At 42.6% G+C, this 21,339-nt stretch overlaps 1 protein-coding gene across 1 annotated transcript; it reads right to left on the bottom strand.

The window, feature by feature from the left end:
• Window positions 1–10,713: 10,713 nt before the first annotated feature.
• On the bottom strand, window positions 10,714–15,060 carry LOC149309187 (telethonin-like). Its single transcript, XM_089531908.1, has 2 exons — window positions 14,840–15,060; window positions 10,714–12,307 (listed from the first exon to the last, which is right to left on the bottom strand). Exons 1-2 carry the CDS (start codon window positions 14,986–14,988, stop codon window positions 11,911–11,913), a joined length of 546 nt encoding a protein of 181 aa, XP_089388034.1. The 5' UTR covers window positions 14,989–15,060; the 3' UTR covers window positions 10,714–11,910.
• Window positions 15,061–21,339: the final 6,279 nt, after the last annotated feature.

The raw sequence follows: 21,339 nt of genomic DNA, 5'->3' as shown, positions 1-21,339 counted from the left end.
ATCCTGAAGTCTCATGTTCCTTCTGCTACATCCACATCACTTTCCCACTTGCTGGATGTTCTGACCTTTGGTCACGTTGGCGACTTTGTGCTGTTATGTTAGGAAGCAGTCCCACATGGAGGGAGTGGGCTTTTTAAAAATAACAGCAAATAAACCAGGGTGTTATCACTTACAAGGCAACGCATGTTTTTTTGGAGGAGGAGAGGTGGTGATAATCTGTCTGCACAATCCTTTTATAGTCCATCCCATTGCCTCTGGGAATGATTACCCCTCTCCAGCTCACCTACCTTGCTTACCCTGTCACCCTAACACATAACATACACAAAGGGTTCCTTCTCTCTGTCTAGAAACCAGAAACAAGATGCCATAGCCTTGTTCTATTTTTAAAGCTGGTCCCCATTTAAAGAGAGATAAACAGAGACAGCATCCTATTTTGCTTCCAAATGCAGAAGTGCAATCCACTCTTTTTTAACCTAGGAAAGCAGAGAATACTAACCACTAGGGTGGGATCACGTCCACTTATCAGAGGACTCACCTGGACTAGGAATATGTGCTGAGTTATATCACATTTATAAATTATTTATATCCATTTTATGTTGGATCTTGAGATATCTTGATGTCTTCACATCCAAACACATTCCTGACTTTTCAGAGCAGCACATTTAAGTTCGTTTGTGGGTGTCTTGATAGGAGTCTGTCCAACTTTCTCAAATCCCCCAGAAATGCTTTGAAAGTTTTGCGATCCTCATATTGTTTCCATCTGTTTCTCTTCCAGTGTCTCCTCAATCTTTTTTTAGATTGAAAATATTCTTTAGAAGTATAGCGCTAAAATGGTAAATTGTAGTAGTGCAAGACAACCTTGCCTCCACAGCTCTGCTCAGTTCTTAAAGACTTGTGGCTGTGGATTCCTTGATTGACTCTATCCTTTTGTTATGCAATCTTCCTCTTTTCCTGCTGCCTTCTACCTTCTCTAGCACTAATGTCTTTTCTAGTAAGTCATGCCTTCTCATGATATGACCAAAGAGCTTCAATTTAGTTATTTTGTCTTCCAAGGAAAGTTATGGCTTGATTTGCTCTAGGATGCATTGATTTGCCATTTTAGTGGTGGCATTTTAGTGGTTCACATTATCTAGAACTCTTCTCTAGAACCACATGTCAAATGAGTTGATCTTCTTCCTATCAACTTTCCTCATTGTCCAGCTCTCACATCCATCCACAGTGATGGGAAATACAATTGCATGGACAATTCTAAATTTACTATTCAGTGAAATATCTTTGCACTTCAAGATCTTGTCCAGTTCTTTCGTAGCTGCCCTTCTAAGTCCTAGTCTTTTGATTTCTTGACTGCAATCTCCATTCTGGTCAATGACTAATCCAAAGTGTGGAAAAATCTTTGACTATTTCAATTTATTCATTGTCTACATTACATTTATGTAAATCATCGGTGTCATTATTTTTGTTTTCTTTATGTTCAACATTAAACCTGCCTTAGCACTTTCCTCTTTGACTTTGCAGCCTTATATGACCTCCATTCTGATTTGAAACCATTCTGTTCCTCCATATTCTGTTCTAACAGTAGCCTCTTGTCCTGAGTACAGGTTGCACATCAGTACAATCGGATGTAGTGGTCCATTTATTTAAGAGCCGAACATAGCTTTTTGTGATCTATACAATCAAAGGCTTTGCTGTAATCTATAAAGCGCATGATGATTTTCTTTTGGAATTTTTTGGTGTGCTCCATTATCCAACATATGTTTGTAATGTGATCCCTAGTGCCTCTTCCTTTCCCGAATCCAGGTTAAAAATCTTGCATTTCTTCTTCTGTATATCTAGAAGTTTTTGCTGTAGAATTTTGAGAGTGACTTTATTTGCATGAAAGAATATTGCAATGCATTCTTTTGTGTCCCCCTTTTTATGGATTGGAATGTATAATGAGCATTTCCAGTCTGTGAGCCATTGTTTTGTTTTGCATGTTTGTTGGCAGCTTTAAGTTAGAACTAGAGTGAATTCTGTCTCTGTAGTTTGAAGCAGCTCTAATGGTATGTCATCTGTTCCTGGTGATTTATTTTTTGCCAGAGCGGAGCTTTCACTTCGCTTTCTAAAACTAGACATTCATCTTCATATCATTCATCTAATAATGAATAATTCATCCTTTCAGTTCTTCTGTGTACTGTTTCCATTGTCTTTTTATTTCATTTTTAATGCGTTTTCCTGCTGATCATAGTGTATCCCAACCGTTGGTTGTGTTTTCTTTTGATTTCTAGGATTTTGTAGATGAGTTCTCTTGTTCTTCCTTTTTTGTTATCAGCTTCTATTATTGAAGTAGTTCTCTTTATCCATGTGCATTAGCCATTGAACAGATGCATTCAGGGTTCAGGCTCTATTTCAGTTACCTTTTTGCTTTTTCTTCTTGTCTGTTCTTTACTGCCTGAGGTGTTTTTCTGTCATCCATTGGACCTTCTCTTTCTTTTTGGCATTCCTCCTTGACAATGTCCCTAGCTTCAGTATGTAGGTCATATACTTTCCAGTCAATTAAGCTTAGCATTTCAAATCTATTTTTCACATTATGTTTAAATTCTATTAGGATATTCATCAGATTTTGTTTTGGCATGATGGTTTAATGTCCACAAAGGAAGAAGCAGCACCAGCAGCAGAAACCCTTCATTGGTTAAGGGGAGAGCAGGAGGCAGCTGAACAATTCAATCCCAGAAGATGGATGCTGATGGAGGAGGAAAGGGGGCAGCTGGAGGAAAAAAGGCAAGACTGACGGGGAAGCAAATATAGAAGACATGGACAAGAATGAGGGGGCAATTTCTCTCTTAATGCTCAGATATACAATATCTTTCAGGGTTCCTCACAGACCCTTTCTCTATATACACAGCCCTAGTTCTGGATAATGTCTATTGCACACAGCCTAATTACATCACTTGCATCTTCAAGTCGCTTCTTAACTTATGGTGACCCCATGAATTTAATAGGGTCCTCTTAGGCAAGGAATACTCAGAGGTGGTTTTGCCAGTTTCTTCTTCTTACCAAACTACACAGCTAAGAATTACATAGGATACAGACATGGCAGTTAAAGTGGCATCAAAGTGCTATAATTATGTAGTATGAAAGAGACCTAAGTTGTAGTCTAAAATAGTAACTTTTACAGGATCTGGTGTCTTTTCTTTAAGAAGGAACAGGTGGAATAGCTGTTCAATGTCTTGTAGTAATAGTAACCTCAATAGCATTCACATAGTATGAGGGTATATTGCCCTGACTGCCATTAGCGTGTTCGTCACATAAAGAAAAACAAATTATTGCCCAGATAAAACTAGTATGTCAGGAACAGATCTGCTATGCGCGTTTCCTCCTGCTAGTTTTGCATTAACTGTGATGGTATGTTCTCAGGCAAAAACACCAAGGAGCTTCAAGAGAAGCTTAACATTTCTGTAGAATTAGTAAAGATTCTCAGGAGAGTTTTCTCCATCTCAAGTCTGGCTTTGAATTTCAGCTCAGTTGAAATGCTGGCAGTGTTGCCCTTCTCACGGTCAGCTGAAGCTATCTGGGTGCAAGTGGCAAAAAAAAGTCAAAATCAAAATGGCAGTTTCTTATTAGCATAGGAAACAATTAATTGAGGATGAAATCCTTCTCACAGCTTGGCCTTAAACCAGCTGGCACAGGATAATATCCCAGAGGATTTACTCTTTAAATCTGGTCTCTTTTCTTGTGTTCTACTCACACCCTTAATGCCATCCTAGATGCCCTTTTGAGGCAGTTGACCTATCGTCCTCCTAGTAGAGCAGCAACTCCTTGGCAGCCAACCTGTTTTATAGCTGAAAGGGACAGTATAAAACCCAAAGTTGTACATATTACTTTTGGGAACTATGGGCCCATACAGACAGGCCAAAATAAAGCTGATTTGGGTCATTTTGGAGGTATGCTGTTTAAATGACACACACATCTTAAGAGGCCAGAAAGTGCACCAAAGCTGTGCTCCAGTCCTTAGGACTGCAGTGTGGCTTTGGCGTGGCTTCTGGCCTCTTAGGACACATGTGTCATTTAAACAGCATACCACCAAAGTGACCCAAAGCAGCTTTATTTGGCCTGTCTGTATGGGCTCTATGTTTCCCAGCATCCCTCATCCAGCCCAGCCATAGTGACAGAGATATTCTAGGAGGTGTAGTCCAAGAAAGTAATATTTCTAGGCTCTGAGGTCTAGACCTCTGGGGAGAGGAATAGGCAACCTAACCTGGAAAATATCCCTTTTTGCTGTAACTATGCAGCCTCCACTCTCTCCTTAAGAGTATAAATAATATTTGCAAGTCCTAGCTTTGAGCCTATGAGATCACTGTCCTTAGTTGAGTTGTTGGAATGGGTTTGGCTTGGCAGCCTTGTCCTTTTGCATTATATAACACCCTCTCCACCCACACTCCATATCTTGTATTGTTGCCAAATCCCCGGGTCCTGCCTTGGCATCACAAACAAGGCCCAAAGGCTCAGGTGACCCATACCGTCCTTCTCTCACCACAGGGCCTCTCTCTCTCCCACCTCCCCAAGTGCCAGCCTGCCCTGTTCTACCCATCCTCCTAGTGACCTTGGACTCCACACGGGGGAGATACACGTGAAAGCCAAACAGGGTGGGGTCTAAACCTGTGTCTCAGGCTATCTTTGGGGACAGTTGTTGCTGCCTCATGTCTTCCCAAAGGTTACTATTGGCAAAAGGTTTGCAAGGGTTGCTACAGAAAAGGGAGCTAAAAGGAGCAAGCTGGACTCACTGTTCAGTTTATGCAGAGAGATATATGCTTTATTATTTGACTGGAAGAGGAATTGGAACAACATGGTGGTGTGGTGAGTGCTCTTTTTCAGGGTGCTTGCCACCCAGTGTGTCACCCTTCATTCTATACTCCATTCTGTCCCAACCCCAGCTTTCATTCCCATATACCTTCAATAGTCAACCTGCTTTCCATACCAACTGAACATGGCCGGTCCTGTTTGGGCTGTTTTGTAGAGTGGAATTTTTGCTCCCTTATTTTTCCCCTTCTAAATATTTTTGTAGTCCCTGCAGACCATGGGTTTCCCATCTCCTCTTGGATACGTCTGTTGGATACCTCTCTGTTGCATACAGATGGTGCGGTTTTGGATACATAAGGGTCTACACAAGGAAAATATAAGTTTGCTTTTACAGTCAGCCCTCTGTATCTTTATCCACAGATTCAAGCATCCATAGCTTGAAAATATCCCAAAAATATATAAATTAAAAAAAAACCCAAACCCTGATTTTCCCATTTTACTATAGAATTGTATTTCTATAGGGGTCTTGAGCATCCACGGATTTTGGTATCCACAGAGGGTCCTGGAACTAAACCCCAGTGGATACCAAGGACCCACTATATTATAGATCTTGGTACCATCTCTTAGTTAGTCTGGTGTTTGCTCCCTGAAGACCCGGTATCACAAGCATCTTCTTTAAGGAATATCACTGTTGGATCAAGGATTCTCTAGTGGTGTTGTGTGGTGTTGTTTTATAAATTATATATACTGCTTCCTGTATAAGGCTTATTGGGTATGCCTAAGTGAAGGAGGTGCCCCTAAGGTTACTCGGTAGACTTCTCAGATTACCTGTAATTTAATAATACAAAGAAATAAATGTTTATAATTAAGACAGAGTAGCCTACTGGCAAACCCAGTATTCTACTCTGCATCCACTGGAATTGCTCCGCTACTCCCATGTCAATAGTAAGTGTGGCTCTTACCTTTGATACAACCAGTATCAATGCCTGTAGCCAATTCCTCAGATTACAGCCCATTTTTGTATTGCACTCTTATAGGAATATAGTCCAGTCATTGGTTTAGGTAATATCATCTGTGCTTGACTTTTCAGGGGTTGTTCCCACTAGGTGAAACCCCGCGTTCTGAATCGAATCCAAGGAGTGGCGTTCCTATTAGGATCCGATTTAAACCTAGAACGGTTCTAGAGCAACCCGCAATCGTCCCCACTACAAATCGAATCGTAGAGCGGGATAAAAATTTAAATCGAGTTTTCCTCATTTAACGTGTGTTAAAAAAACACTAGGGTCTGACCTACGTTTTTCCATTGATTCGATTTAGGAACCGGAGCATTTAAATAGGAACGACAACCTTTGAAATCGGGTTAGATGGATGGGAGGAGCCGAGTGCGATGGGGCTGGCCTTGGGGGAGTTGCCCTTTCTGTCCCCATCCGTCTGGCTGTCGCCATTTTTGCTTCCCTCACCCCTTTGTCCGCTGTGGTCTTTCAATAAGAGATAAGGATTATTTTTATTTTTTATTTTAATGGTTTACAGGCGCTTAATCTCTTCAGCGCTTTAAGCGCCTGAAGTCCTGGCTGCTCAAGTGCCTGCATCTGCCGGTGGATTGCAACCTCCCCTCTGTGTGGGGAGAGCCCATTTCTAACGGAGGAGAGGCAGGAAGGGAAGGCTCCTCTCGAAGAGGCATTCCCTGCCCGCTTGGGCTCTGATCTCGCCCAGACAGGGAAGGGAAGGCTCCTCGCGAGGAGGCATCTGATCTCGCCCAGGCAGGGAAGGGCTCTGATCAATGGGGGGGGGATAGAGCCTTTCTCCCTCCCTTTCTCAAATGGAATCTGCCTTCTCCTCCAACCCTGGAAAGAGAATCTTTGGGAAGAGTGCTCCCTCCCTGCTTTTCCAGCAGCCTCCTTCATTGATCTCTGTGCTCTCTGAAGGGATTCTCCCTGGCTGTCTTGGGAGACATGAAGAGGGGATGCTGTCATGCAAAACCTATCCCATAGTTCCTCTGGAAACAGCTTGAGTTTCCTAAATTCGCTTTGCCAGAAGCCTCCCCCATTGATCTCTGTGCTCTCTGAAGGGATTCTCCCTGGCTCTCTTGGGAGACATGAAAAGGGGATGCTGTCATGCAAAACCTATCCCATAGTTCCTCTGGAAAGAGCTTGGGTTTCCTAAATTCGCTTTTCCAGCAGCCTCCTTCATTGATCTCTGTGCTCTCTGAAGGGATTCTCCCTGGCTGTCTTGGGAGACATGAAAAGGGGATGCTGTCATGCAAAACCTATCCCATAGTTCCTCTGGAAAGAGCTTGGGTTTCCTTAATTCGCTTTGCCAGAAGCCTCCTTCATTGATCTCTGTGCTCTCTGAAGGGATTCTCCCTGGCTGTCTTGGGAGACATGAAGAGGGGATGCTGTCATGCAAAACCTATCCCATAGTTCCTCTGGAAAGAGCTTGGGTTTCCTAAATTCGCTTTCCTAAATTCGCTAAATTCACAAACAGTCAATGAAATGGAAACGATGCCAAAAGATAAATCGCTTCCAAATATTCCGGATTAACGTTACGTCATTCTGACGTACTATTGATTGACAGCTCCAAATAAGGTATGGAGGAGAAGAATCGCTTTATTTAAACACCGATTTCATGCCAAGTAGGAACGCTTGCAGGTAAAAACTTCGATTTAAATAACCAGATGGGAACGATGAACAAAGCGATTCAGATAGCGGGATAAGAACAGTGTTATTTTGAATCGATTTTATTAAAAACGTTGTATTTTAAATCGTTTCAAATCTTAAGTGGGAACAACCCCTCAGACAGGAGTCTTTCCCAGCTCTCTGTAGAGATGCTTGGGAGTACATCTGGAGACGTTTGCATGCAAGGCACTGAGCTACAACCATTTCCATCATCCACACTTCCACCCTGACCTTGGAAGGAAGCAAGGCCAGAGCAGTTATTCAGATGTGTGGATGTACCAGTGTACAGCCACAGTGGGATGGCTACGTGAAACTCTCAGGAACCTTCACTTACTTATTTATTATGGCCCATTAGTGGTTCTTCCAGTATATGATCTGGGATAGTCTCATTCCTCCAGCCAGTGTGATCTGTGTTCACAAAAGTAGGTGTGTCAACTTTACAATTATGGTTCTTAATTATGGTTTCATAGATTGCCCTCTGTTTCTTGTACAGTTCATCCCAAAAGCCACACTACATAAGCAGATATCACAGTGAAGCTCTTCTAACCTTCATTGGAGCGGGGGGGGGGGGGGGGACTAAGCTTTTAAGCTGCTGCCACACTGCAGAATTAAAGCAGTTTGTGATAAAAGGGGGATAGAGCAGAGTAAACCCTTTCATCAATTACTGAATGGTGACTCAGTCGATTTACTTAAATTAGGAATAACAACAGAATTTCAGCATAAATGTGTGAGCAGGGTTGCCGGCATTTCTTTTCAGGGTAGCGTTATGTTGAAAGCTCTGTTTTGCTAGTCATACTTCAAAATAGGATGGGCAAATTAGAGCTTCAAAGAGTTATATTGGAGTCATATCAACTGCAATTGCCAAAACAACAGCAAAACAAAACAAAACATTCTTTAAAAGTGATTTCCCTCTTTAAAACAGTGGTTCTCAATCTTTGGTCCTCTAGGTGTTTTCATCTCCCAGAATCCACCAGCACTGACCATGCTGGCAAAGGGAGCTGCAAAACTGCTGAGAATCCACGTTTGAGAATCCCTGCTTTAAAAGGAGATGCATGCTTTCCATATGCTCATCCACAAGCAAATTCCCTTTTTCCCCAAGAGGCTGTTATATCTGTCTTCACTCTTAGGCTCATGCAAATGCGAATTCATTGGATCTGTCTGAGATACTTTTGAGGAGCCATCAGTCTGAATAAAGACTGAGGCAGAAAGTGACAAAACCACCTCTGATTAGTGCTTGCCTAAGAAAACCCTATGAGATTCTTTGGGTTATAAGTCAACAGGTGACTTGAACACACACACACACACACACACATTTGTTGTTGTTGTTGTGTGCCTTTATGAGTTCTGGCTTATGGCAACCCTAAGGCGAACCTATTATAGGGTTTTCCTGGCAAGATTTGTTCAGGGGAGGTTTACCATTGCCATCCCCTGAGGCTGAGAGCATATGACTTCCCCAGAGTCACCTAGTGGGTTTTCATGACTGAGCTGAGAACCAATCCCTGGTCTCCAGAGTTGTAGTGCAACACTCAAACCACTACTCCACATTAGCTCCCAAACACACACATACGCCCAGGTTAATCAGGTTGCTAATCCAATTAATTAACTAATGCATTAATTAATGGATTGATGGAGACAAATGTTCAACAATGGTGAGTCAGAGATTTCTGTCATGAAAAAGAGTTTGCTTTAAAGGATGCATTTTTTAACCGAGATGGGCCTCCTATACATTTTAAAGTACTTCTTAAAGTTACTTTTTCTTGCCACATAATTATCAGAGGCAAAGGTTCTCCTGAGGAATGTGTGGGTTTAATAAAAGAGAAACTGGGGTGCCACCTCATCACCCCACTTGTAGCCTTGTTGGGACTGAACTGGAGGGATGCTTACTGATGGCTATTTTGGAAGATATTTGGGCAATGGCAGAATGGCTCCAATATCAATGCGATGGTGAAGCCATTCCAGGGCTCAGTACAAACTTTAAAGGACCTGTCCACAGTGCTGAACCTATTTTAATGATATGGTTTGGCATCTTGCAAAACTCCTTTAAAGTTCAGACTAAACCCCAAAGTGGATTCATTGCCTCACTGACATCTCAGCTTTCCAGGATCCACTACATTTGTGCTCTGGCAGATAAGGGGAATAAGAGCATGCCGATGCTTCCAATAAGGCAATAGCACAGTGGTGTGGTGGAAATATTCCTTGTTGAAATAAAAAGCTATAGAAAGATGGAGTCACCTTTGTCAGCCAGAGAGATGGTTTTTGAAATAAAGGCTTGGAGTTTAGAGAAACTAGAGCAAAGGAATAAGGAGTGCATCTTGACCTGGATGGAAGCTGGCACCAGTAAAAAGACATAACATAAACTACTGAGATAAGGACACATAGTTGACATTCAGAAGCAAGGTTAGGAGGAAAGCCACTGAATTCCTACAGGAGGGGGTAAGGAGTGATGATGCAGTTTTAATGTATGCATGTATTTCTGTTCTGATTGTAAGAATTCTGTATGTTTAAATTGTAATTAGCCAATCAGGTGTATTGAAGAAGCTTCTTTGTCTTGAATAATATAAAAAGAGCCATTTTGTCTTGTTCGGGGTCTCAGCTTTTGGAACTTGAATTCCACTGAGTTCATTGTTTTCCTTTGTCGACAATTGGAAATAAACTTATGGATTTTCAATTACTAGGTCCTCTTGCCAATCCTTGCTCTGTCAGTCCTAGAAATTTAAGTTTCCTGAAATTTCTGTTACAGTGGTATGCTTTGAAGGGCAGGCATTCAAACTGACAGATCACATAGCCACATCTACAATGAAATCCTGAAAAAAGGTCAGCTGTGATGATCCATATCAAGAAACTAGTTCCAACAGTTTTCATCTCCACCAGAAGCAATACTTTTGCAAAGTTAATGGGTCTTATTTGCACAGTCATGCCCAATCTACCCCAAAATTCTTTGCTTTGTAACAAAGGTAGTTCACAATAATATATTATTGCTGGGGAAATTTACTTCCAAGGAACAGAGAAGTGGGGATGTTGGTGAGAGACATTTGTAAGGTAGATTTGTTCCTGACACTTTAGTCCAGGGAGTCCCAGTTCTGCCACATGAGTGTTCATCTTGATAAAACAGAACATTTTCATACACAACCATACACACTCTCACATCATTTTCTTCTCCTTTGTCTTTGACAGAGTTATATGTTGATCTAAACTGTGCACACTTAATATAAAAGACGGATTAACAAGTTTGGTGAAGTTCGTGAAAAGAAAGAGATGCCCGTTTGATCATTTCCCTCATTTTATTATTCTATAAGAATACAATAGTTAAAAATACAGCATTTTACTACAATGGATCTTTTAATGTTCTTTACAAGAAGAACAGAGGACAAGAACTACAGGATGTTTGGAAACAGTCACACCAGAATTCTCCAATCTATTTGGCTAAAGTTGTAGTGTGTGTTGTGTTGTGTTGTGTTGTGTGTGTGTGTGTGTGTGTGTGTGTAAAGCCAAATCTGTGTATGCTGTTCTATCCAGGCTAAAATGTTTTGCCATTTCTCTAAACCCTTCAGCCTTCAACTTGCCAAGTCACAGTGGCTCCTCTTTTTAAATGGCACATGCTGATCTCCTGGGACATCTTACTGTGACAAACAGTCTCATGTATTAAATAATAGAACTGGCAAGTAGCAGGGGATTGAGTCCTGGAAGTCACTGCTAAACCTAGTCCTATTAGCCTCTCTCTCCTCTACTATTCTCTTGCTGTAAAACCACTACAGAATCAAGAACAGCAACATAACCAAGAACATTACCAGCATCCTTCACATTTTCCCACATGCTTCTAACCATTCAGCCTTCTTCCCCTTAGAGAACCTGGAAAGAATCCTATCCTTGTTCTCTCCTGATAAACCCAGAAACCCAACCATCATTCCATACCTCAACCCCTTTGCCTAAAAAATTATTTCACATTATCACTGTGTAACTTTAGAGAGTTCTTTTCAAACTATTCGTTGGGATTTGTTTTACTGCCTGCCTTTTCCACTTGAAGTCCAATGGGCTCTACCTACTCTCTTGACTGTTAAAAAAATACATAGTAAAGAAAACCACTAGAAGTGCATGACACTGTACATCTATTTGTATAAACATAGCCAGAGCTTGGAAAATTCACTTTTTTTCTTTTTTGGATTACAACTTCCAGAATGTCCTCAGCCAGCACACTAGCTGCGGGATTCTGAGATATGTAATCCCCAAAAGTCAAAGTTTCTGGGCTGTGAAACTAACATGGATACAATCACAGTCTCTGCTCCTTCCCAAGGGAGCGTGTCTCGATGGATTCAGTCCTACCAAATCTTTTCTACGTATCTGGGCCCCTTTAGATGGTCCTCATGCAGCAACAGACACAGAGGCCCGAAGCACCCAAGCCAGTTCCTGATAAGGAACCATTGATTTTTTTTTTTGTAGGGGACAACATGTCCCATTGGCCTCAGCCTCTCTGGGCCTCTTGAGACATGGAGCGGGACAATGAGCGTGGGAGACCAGCTTTCTTGAAGTCGGGGCAACTGGGCTGGATGACGAGGGGCAATTCCTTGGTGATCTCAGCCAGAGGTTTCTTGTCAAAACACACGCCTGTCACTGGTAGTGACTCCACAGACTCTGAGGGGGTGGGTGTGAATTCCCGCTCAGCCTTGGCACTCAGTTTGGCTGGAGTGAAGATGGGCAAGGGCAAGGCCCGCTGATATGGCAAGTGGTAGGAGGTCAGAGGTTCACCTAGCAAACCCAGGCGGAGGACACCCCAAGGTGACCGCTGCACTATGACTCGAGCCTCCTGTTGTTGGCGGTAGGTTTCTTTGCGCCGTTTGTCCACTTCAAACCGGGACCAGCTGCAGAGAAGGGAAGGGAAGAGAATTAGTGTTAGGTTCTGTTCCAAAAGAGCTCCCAGAGTACATCCTCCCACCCTTGAAATCTATATGGCAAGGATCTGAAACCCTTTGGTCCTCTGGATGTTTAGGACTAAAAACACAGTCTCTTTCCATTGGTTATGCTGTAAGGGGCTTCTGGGATAAGCCTGAAGGACCAAAGGTTCCTCATCCCTGCCTGACATATCAGAATCTCGTCCCATTCCATATCTAGCATAGCAAATTCCTTATGCAACTTTAATGATGCCACAATGACTATTATCACCTTCTGCTTTCATACTCACATACTTGCTGCCCTCAGCTTGAAAGAGTTGCTATTTTAGCCAGTGTGTATGTAGAATACCAAGGGGTTTCTTAGGCAAGGAATACTCAGAGGTAGTCCATTGCCTTCCTCTGAAATACAGCCTGGTGCCTGGAATTCCTTGGCGGTCTCCCATCCAAGTACTATCATGCTGGCGGGGGGGGGGGGGATTCTAGCAGTTTTAGTCTAAAATTAACTTTTCCAAGCTCTTCTCATCTTTGTTTGCTCTTGATGACAGCAAACTACTGAGGGAAGAAAAGGGAGTTATGAAGAACTCTGAAAGGATATCTGCAAAGTGGACTGGGGAAGACTAAAGGATGTACTTCCATTGTCTGGTGGTACAGTTTGCTACCACAAAATGTGGTGATGGCCAACAATATATTATCAGGGTTTGGAAACCTGTGGCCCTTCAGGTACTGGTGAACTCTTAGTCCCATCATTGTTGTCCTGACTGGCTAATGTTGAGTGTTCAGCAAGATCTAAAATGCCATTGGTTCCTCAGCCCTTAGATGGGTTTCAATTTAAATTAGATTAATGGGGAATAAGGCTATCAATTACTACTAGTCAATGGGGCTACGTGCCACCTCTAGAACAGAGGCAGCATGCCTCTGAATGTTGGGGGACATGAATGGGAGGGTGGTATATCCCTCTTTGCCTCTCTTGTGTGGATTTCCCTGAGGCATCTGGCTGGGACGCTGTGGAAAAGAGGATGCTAGACTAGAGAGACTTTGGGTCAAGGCTTCTGTTAGGTTAAGAGGCAGAAACCAGACATTACAGACAAAGTACAGGAAGGGAGACAGCCATCCTCAATGTGTTTTGTGAGCTCCCCAGAATCAGGTGCTTGGCCCATTCTTGGGACAGAAAACTGTACTACATGCAACTGGGTCTCAACTAGTGGCCAGGCAGGCTGGGACATTCTGGAAGTTACAGTACAAAAAAAGTAACTTCCCCAAACCCTACTCTGAACCATCAAAGTAAATTCATAATGTTGTTTACCATGTATATGCACTGAGACTATAAGGTGAAAAACGCCCTTTGAAAACTGCTTTCATTAAAGGGGTAACAAGTTTAGTTATTAATCCACATTAGGTCATCATAAACATGTACCTCACACCATTTTCACCCTCAACTCACTCCATCCATTTAAACAGTCACTGTCTCTTAACTTGAGTCCATGTGACTGAAACAAAAGCTGACCTGCGTATGTGTATGACTATCCTTGCTAATTTTCACTCCTTTTGCTTTATCGCTTCCTTTGTTTCCCCTTTTGTCAAAATTTAGGTTGTAATATCTCAGGGGAGGTACCTGTTATTACTGCTTTGTACGGCATCATGGATGGAGGAATGGTTATATACATAATAATTACCGATGTAGACCATTTATAGCACTGCAACCAAACCTATATCACTTTGATGTTTATCACACTATACTCTTAAAGTGCTACTATTCCACTTTGACTCCTCTAGCTGCCTCCTGTTGCATTCTGGGATTTGCAGTTTTAAGGAGGGGTATTTAGAATTCTCAGGCAGAGAAGTTCTCTGCCTGAGAATTCTAAATACCCCTCCTTAAAACTGCCAATACCAGAATGCAACAGGAGGCAGCTAGAGCAGTCAAAGTGGAATAATAGCACTTTAAGAGTATAGTGTGATAAACATCAATTTGTTTGGAGCAGCCTCCCCATCCCAGTGCCCTCCAGATGTTTTGTGGCTCTGCTGACTGGGGATAGTGGGAACAGGTTGGAAAAGGGAAACAGGTTGGAAAAGCCTTATCTGAGCCATGGCAAAGAATAAATATTGCTGGAGATCTTACGTCCTTGATGGCTCATCTTTTCACAGTATACAGGAAAAAGAGATTCTATCTAAACATTAGGAGAATTTCCTGACAGTAAGAGCTGTTTTACAGTGGAATACACTGCCTCTGAGTGTGGTGGAGTCTCCTCCTTTGGGGTTTTTTAAACAGAGGCTGGATGGCCATCTTTTGAGAATGTTTTGATTTTGTATTTCTGCATGGCAGGGAGGTTGGACTGGGTGGTCCTTGTGGTCTTTTCCAACTCTGTGATTCTGTTGCTTGAACCCAGCATGTCTAGACCTGGGGATCCCAATCCAAGTAGTAATTTTGTGATCCTTTGGTTTATGTCCCCTTTGACGAAGCCTAACTCAGACCCTACCTAACCCAAAGCCCATCAAAACACTCACCCTTCTTCAGGCCTTGTAGTGAGAGACAGGTCTTTCCATTCAGCAGTGAAGGACTCCTTCCGTGCCGTATTCCTCTCAGCCACCTGGCAGGCCAGTTCAGCCGCTGACAGTGTTCCAGAGCTCCGGAGGACCACACTCTTGCCGTGCATTGTTGCACCTGGGTCTCTGCTTCAGCTAGGATGCGTTCTTAAAGCCTCTGTTCTGTCTGGTCTATTGTCGCGGCCACGGATGACTTATATAGTTTTCCAAGTGCCCATTCCCAAAGGGTTGGCGTCTGGAGCTATACTAGGCATGCTGAGTCACTGGTGGAGCATTCTGATACTGGACACTTCTCTTCCCCTCCCTCCCTTTGCCTCCTTGGGTTGTAAGTGTTACTGGAAACCATATTTGTGATGCTACAATATTTTTACATTCACTTAACCCTTCTCTTGCTGGAGAGAACTAGCAGCTGTAAACATGCTATTTAATTCATTGATTGTCAAAAGGATCTAACGTTTAACTTTAAAATATAGACTAATCTGCAATAGCCATGCAGTTGGAAAGATGTCACATTAAATACATTTACTTTAGTACTACAAGTTTGGCTCCACTGAAGTCATGATGGTAAGATGTCCTTTGGCTCGCTTAACAGGAATGTCACATTTTCATCTAGTGTTTCCTCTTATCCATGAGAATAGCTCAGCCACATATGAAAGATTAAAAGATGTACCTCTGATTGCATGCAGATTGCATACATTTCCTTTCCACTAAAGGATAATGAAATCTCACCCACAATTTCAACTGCTTTACACTTTGGGATCTCTTTAATTGTTTCGGATCACTCTCAAATACCAAACATTGTTATTTATTAAATACGTACGGCCCCTTGTATGTTCAATATCACCATGGTTTTAACATGTGATAAGAATTCAGTTAAGATGTCAACTAATCAGAAATTATTTTGCATCCAGATTTATAGAGCAATTTCAGTTTAGATTATTCATCCTTCCCAGCAGTGAATGAAGAAATTAAGTCAGGTTCCTGCTGAGACTGAGGGGAACTTATGAGCTAGTGAGTATGTAATTCAGAAAGGCATTTGGTGATGGATGGAAGGGTTGAGCGATTTCTTGATGGGAGCAGTCTGTGCTGAGCCGGCACAGCTGTGTGACGTGTCTGTGACATGAAGTCATTGGAAAGAAGATCTTTCCATCCAGTCACTCAACCCACCCACCCACCTACCTCCTCAGGTTACAGGACCATCATCTCAGCCCCTCTGCATGATCACTTACACACACACATACACAAAACCAACCTTATACATGCTTCCCTCAGCCCTAGGGAGACTACAATGTCAAAGCTCTGGCCTTACTAGGAGGGAATGTCCTACAAGGAGGGGAACTAGGGACAAGCCAAAACAACATGAGATGTTGACTAGGCAAAAGGCCACTAGGGAGAAAGGGGAGTCAAGGATCTGTGGGCAGAATAGGGAAGATTCTTGCAGCCCCACATGATGCTAGAAGGAGGGAGCAGTGAAGAAAGAGAGGGTAAGAAGGGCAGCCTGTGAGGTGGAGACTCTGAGCCAGCCTTGGCTCAAATCCCATCCTAGAACTCCCTGGATGACCTTAGACTTAGTTGTCCTCACTTAGCCTAACCATACAGGGTTGTTGTATTGATACAATGTCAGATATGTGTCCACCTTGTATGCCTCCCCAAGCTCCTTGAAGTGCAGATGAAATGTGATAAAGAAAGAAAGCTTTGTTTATATGATTTAAGAAACAGATGTTAGTATTCAAGATATATAGGATGCTGCTTGAAGATTGATTTCTGTAGCCCAGGAGTTCAGCTCACCAGGCATTCTGGAATACAACCCTCATAATCCCTTACCATGAGAAACATCTGGTAGAATGTGTTGTGGATTCTGGGAGCTGAAGTCCTAAGCACCTGAAGGGGCAGTTCCCTCTCCAACCTCTTTTATACTGCACCATTATGACATTGTGGTTTCACTTTAACTGCTGTGGGCTCCTGCAGCTTGTGGATGTCTCTTGAAGAGAATTCTAAATGCTTCTCTCTAAACTACAAATCTCAGGATCCCATAGGATGCATCCATAGCAGTTAAACGGAAACAAAGTGCTATAACTGTATAAGGTGAAAGAGACTTTCATCTACACTGACTGATAGCAACCTCCTAGGTTTTTAGCTAGGAGCCTCTCTCTGTCCAGAGATGAAGGGAGTTGACCCAGATCATGTTAATAGAAAGCTCGTGGTATAAAAGCATTAATAGCCAAGCATTTCCCAAAGGACAATTGCTGGAACAATTCAAACTTAAGCCCAGATGAGTGTGAACAATGCAGAAGAGGAGTTTCTTCTGTTTCAGAATTTATTATGTTCCACACAGCTAGTGTGGTCAATAATGCTAGCAAAAGTAGTAATCATTGTAGCCACTACAGCTTACTTTAAAAATGTACTGTAAAGTTGGCTGCTGAGAGCCAAATCCTCCAGGATCAAAGGAGGGCAACTAAAATAGTGAAGGGTCTGGAAACCATGCCCTATGAGGGAACGACTTGGAGCTGGGGATGTTTAGCCTGGAAAAGAGAAGGTTAAAAGGTGATCTGATAGCCCTGTTTAAATATTTGAAGGGATGTGATATTGATGAGAGAGCAAGCTTGTTTTCTGCTGCTCTGGAGACTAGGACCCAGAACAATGGATACAAGCTCCAGGAAAAGAGATTCCACCTCAACATTAGGAGGAACTTCCTGACAGTAAGGGCTGTTTGACAGTGGAACACATTCCCTCAGAGTGTTGTGTAGTCTTCTTCCTTAGCGGTCTTTAAACAGAGGCTGGATGGCCATCTATTGGGGATGCTTTGATTGAGATTTCCTGCATGGCAGAATGAGGTTGGACTGGATGGCCCTTGTGGTCTCTTCCAACTCTATTATTCTATGATTCTATGATTCTATGACAGTGTGTCTCTTTTGAGTGAATGCCTGGAGGAGGTAATAGGCTGAATGAAGGAAAACAAATTGAAACTAAATACAGATAAAGACAGAAGTGCTTACTATTAAGAGTCCTAATCTGGATTTAGAAGTGTGTCAACCTGTTCTGGATGGAGTTACACTCCCCTGAAAAGACTGTGTTTGCAGCTTGGGGAGTCCTCCTGGATCTGTCCATCAGTCCTCCCTCCAACTTCTGATCTATTGTTGCCTGATAACAGTAGCAGCACCTTTCCTAAATAACCCCCAGGCCTTCCCTTATCTTGGGAAGGTGGGAGAGATATCCCAGGCACCAGTGTTGACATGTGGGTGATTGCTTTGGAAGAGCCTGTTTTTACACTCAGCTTCTCCAAGTGGGCCTCCCATCTTGCATCAAAGAGATCTAATGTTAACAAAGGGCATCTCTGTGCACACTGACACATCCATTGGTAGCAGTTGCTGGGGAAGTGAGGATGTAACAGCCCCTGGCTCTGCTTTATCAGGTGTAAATGCTTTTTCAGAAGGATGGCCAACCAGCAGATCCAGTTCGTGTTGAGTCTAGGCAGCAAACTAATATCCATCACACATGCATGCATACACATATGTGTGTGCAGTGTGGATGGGAATGGTGTATCCACCAGATGCTGTTGAATTGCAACTCCTAGAAGTCTTAGCCATCACAGCCAATTGTGAGGGATGACGGGAATTTCTATCCAACAATATCTGGAGAGTTGAACAATTCCCATCCCTGGAGTAAAGGAAGAAGGGTGTCTCTGGTCAGTGTGGCCAGGAAGTGCAAATCTTGTTCAAGCAAACACAAATACTTGCAGAAATAATTATTCTACCATTTATTTTAAACATAGACCTCCACAGAGACAGGAGAGTAGCTTTCCCCTTTTATTATCTTATACACAAGCCAATAGCCCGGATGAATGTCAGTATTAATAGCCTAGTTGCTAGTCTCATATAGATGGCCTATGGAATCAAAGGGAAATTGGAAGTCACTAGCTGTTGCGTGACTTCAAGTTGTTTCTGCTTTATTGTAATCCTAAATGGTTTTCTTGCTAAGATTTGTTCCAAGGTGAGTTGCCATTGCTCTACTCCTAAGACTGAGAGAGTGTAATTTGGCTGAGGGTCACCCAGTAGGTTCCCATTGAAAGTAGGGATTTGAACCCTGGTCTCCCAGAGGGTGCATCTAAACTGTAAAAACAATGCAGTTTGACACCACTTTAAGTTCTGTAGCTCCATCCTATGTAATCCTGAGATCTGTAGTATTACAAGGTCTTTAGCTTTCTCTGCCAAAGAGTGCTGGTGCTTCATAAAACTACAAATCCCAGGATTCCATAGGGTGGAGCCATGGCAGTCAAGCTGCCTTATTTTGACACTGTGATGACCCAGAATTATAGCTCAACACTCAAACCACTACACCACACCAGCTCAGTCATTACTTCAATATTTTCAATTGATTCAATGAGTCCTGCACTAGTTGGGACTAACAATAGGGTTTAGGCAAGGGGTAAGAATGGTGTTGTGGTGGAAATATTCCTTGTTGAAATAAAAAACTATAGAAAGATGGAGTCACCTTTGTCAGTCAGAGAGATGGTTTTTGAAATAAAGGCTTGGAGTTTAGAGAAACTAGAGCAAAGGAATAAGGAGTGCATCTTGACCTGGATGGAAGCTGGCACCAATAAAAAGACATAACATAAACTACAGAGATAAGGACACATAGTTGACATTCAGAAGCAAGGTTAGGAGGAAGGCTACAGGAGGGGGTAAGGAGTGATGATGCAGTTTTAATGTATGCATGTATTTCTGTTCTGATTGTAAGAATTCTGTATGTTTAAATTGTAATTAGCCAATCAGGTGTATTGAAGAAGCTTCTTTGTCTTGAATAATATAAAAAGAGCCATTTTGTCTTGTTCGGGGTCTCAGCTTTTGGAACTTGAATTCCACTGAGTTCATTGTTTTCCTTTGTCGACAATTGGAAATAAACTTATGGATTTTCAATTACTAGGTCCTCTTGCCAATCCTATTGCTCTGCAAATCCTAGAAATTTAAGTTTCCTGAAATTTCTGTTACAGTGTGGCTCTTCAAATGTTTGTATATGGCAACTCCAAGGAGCCCTAGCCAGCATCCTCGGAGATGAGGCATGCTAGGGGTTGCAGTCCAACAACACTGGAAAGGTTTGATCATCCCTACTCCTAACATAAACCACTGTCTGTACAAGAAATGTCTTTTAAAAGGCAATGGAGCATGGACACAAGATGGTGGTGGGGTTTCAGCCATGTCTTACATCTTCCACCCACTTTAAGAATGAGATAGTTAAGAAGGTTGCCTGTGGTTCCTCAAGCAGACCTCCCAAACCTGGAACCCTCCAGGTTTGTTGTTGTTGTTGTTGTTGTTGTTGTTGTTGTGTGCTGTAAAGCCATTTCTCTGATTTCTGGTGATCCTCATATTGAAGATGGAGCAAGCTTGTTTTCTGCTGCTGCAGAGAATAGGACCTGGATCAATGGATTCAGACACCTCAGTGTTAAGAAGAACTTCCTGACAGTAAGAGCTGTTTGACAGTGGAACACACTCCCTCAAAGAATAGTGGAGTTTCATTCTTTGGAGATTTTTAAACAGAGGCTGGATGGCCATCTGTTGGAGGTGCTCTGATTCTGTGTTCCTGCATGGCATGAGGTCTCTTCCAGTTCTATGATTCTATGATTCAGGCAAACCTATCATGTGGTTTTCTTGGCAAGTTTCTTCAGAGGAGGTTTGTCATTGCTGTTCTCTGAGGCTGACAGAGTGTGACTTGCCCAAGGTCACCCAGTGGGTTTCATGGCTGAGCAGAGATTCGAACCTTGGTCTCCAGAGTCATATAGTCTAACTCTCAAACCACTATGCCATGCTGGACTACAACTCCCATCACCCTGCTAGCTTTTCTGCCCTGGTTGGGAGTGATGTAGATGAAAGCTCTCTCGTGAATGGGCAGTCTGGAGTGCTAGGAGTTGTAGTCCAACATCTCAGAGGGTACCTTGGTTTGGGAAAGTCTGGTTTACAGTTTTTATATTATTTTTTTAAAACACTGGGAAATTTGATCACGCATCTCTCCTGTGTAACACGTTGCCTGTCTCTGTTTTATTGACTGGTGCTGAAATCTGATATTTAGAAGAGTGAGCTGGGATGTAGAATCTTCATTCTCTGGCCCAGATAGTGCATAGACTAATATGATGGGCAGGAAGGGTGATTTGCAGCTGTCGCTCCAAGCTGAGTAGGAACTTAGAGTGTTCTGAGAACTCAGAAACTTTCATTTGTTTGAAGCACAACTTCCAGAATCCTTCAGCCACATGGCCATTTACAACCAGTCTCCCATTGCCGTCATCTCACTGGCCATACTGGCTGAGACAATTTGACCCCCAAAAGTAACTCTTCCAAATTTTGATTAAATCCAGGTGCCTGGCAAGATTTGTCATCAAGTCTCTTCTATCCTGAAGGATGGTGCTGTCCAGCTTTCTCTAGTTCCTGACATTAATTTGGTTACACTGGATGGACGGCTTCAATAAAGTG

The sequence above is a fragment of the Sceloporus occidentalis genome, unplaced genomic scaffold (assembly GCF_023333645.1).
Source record: "Sceloporus occidentalis isolate IW3139 unplaced genomic scaffold, rSceOcc1.0.p SCAF_7, whole genome shotgun sequence".
Lineage (NCBI taxonomy): Eukaryota > Metazoa > Chordata > Lepidosauria > Squamata > Phrynosomatidae > Sceloporus > Sceloporus occidentalis.
This window is presented reverse-complemented; position numbering and strand designations above follow the sequence as displayed.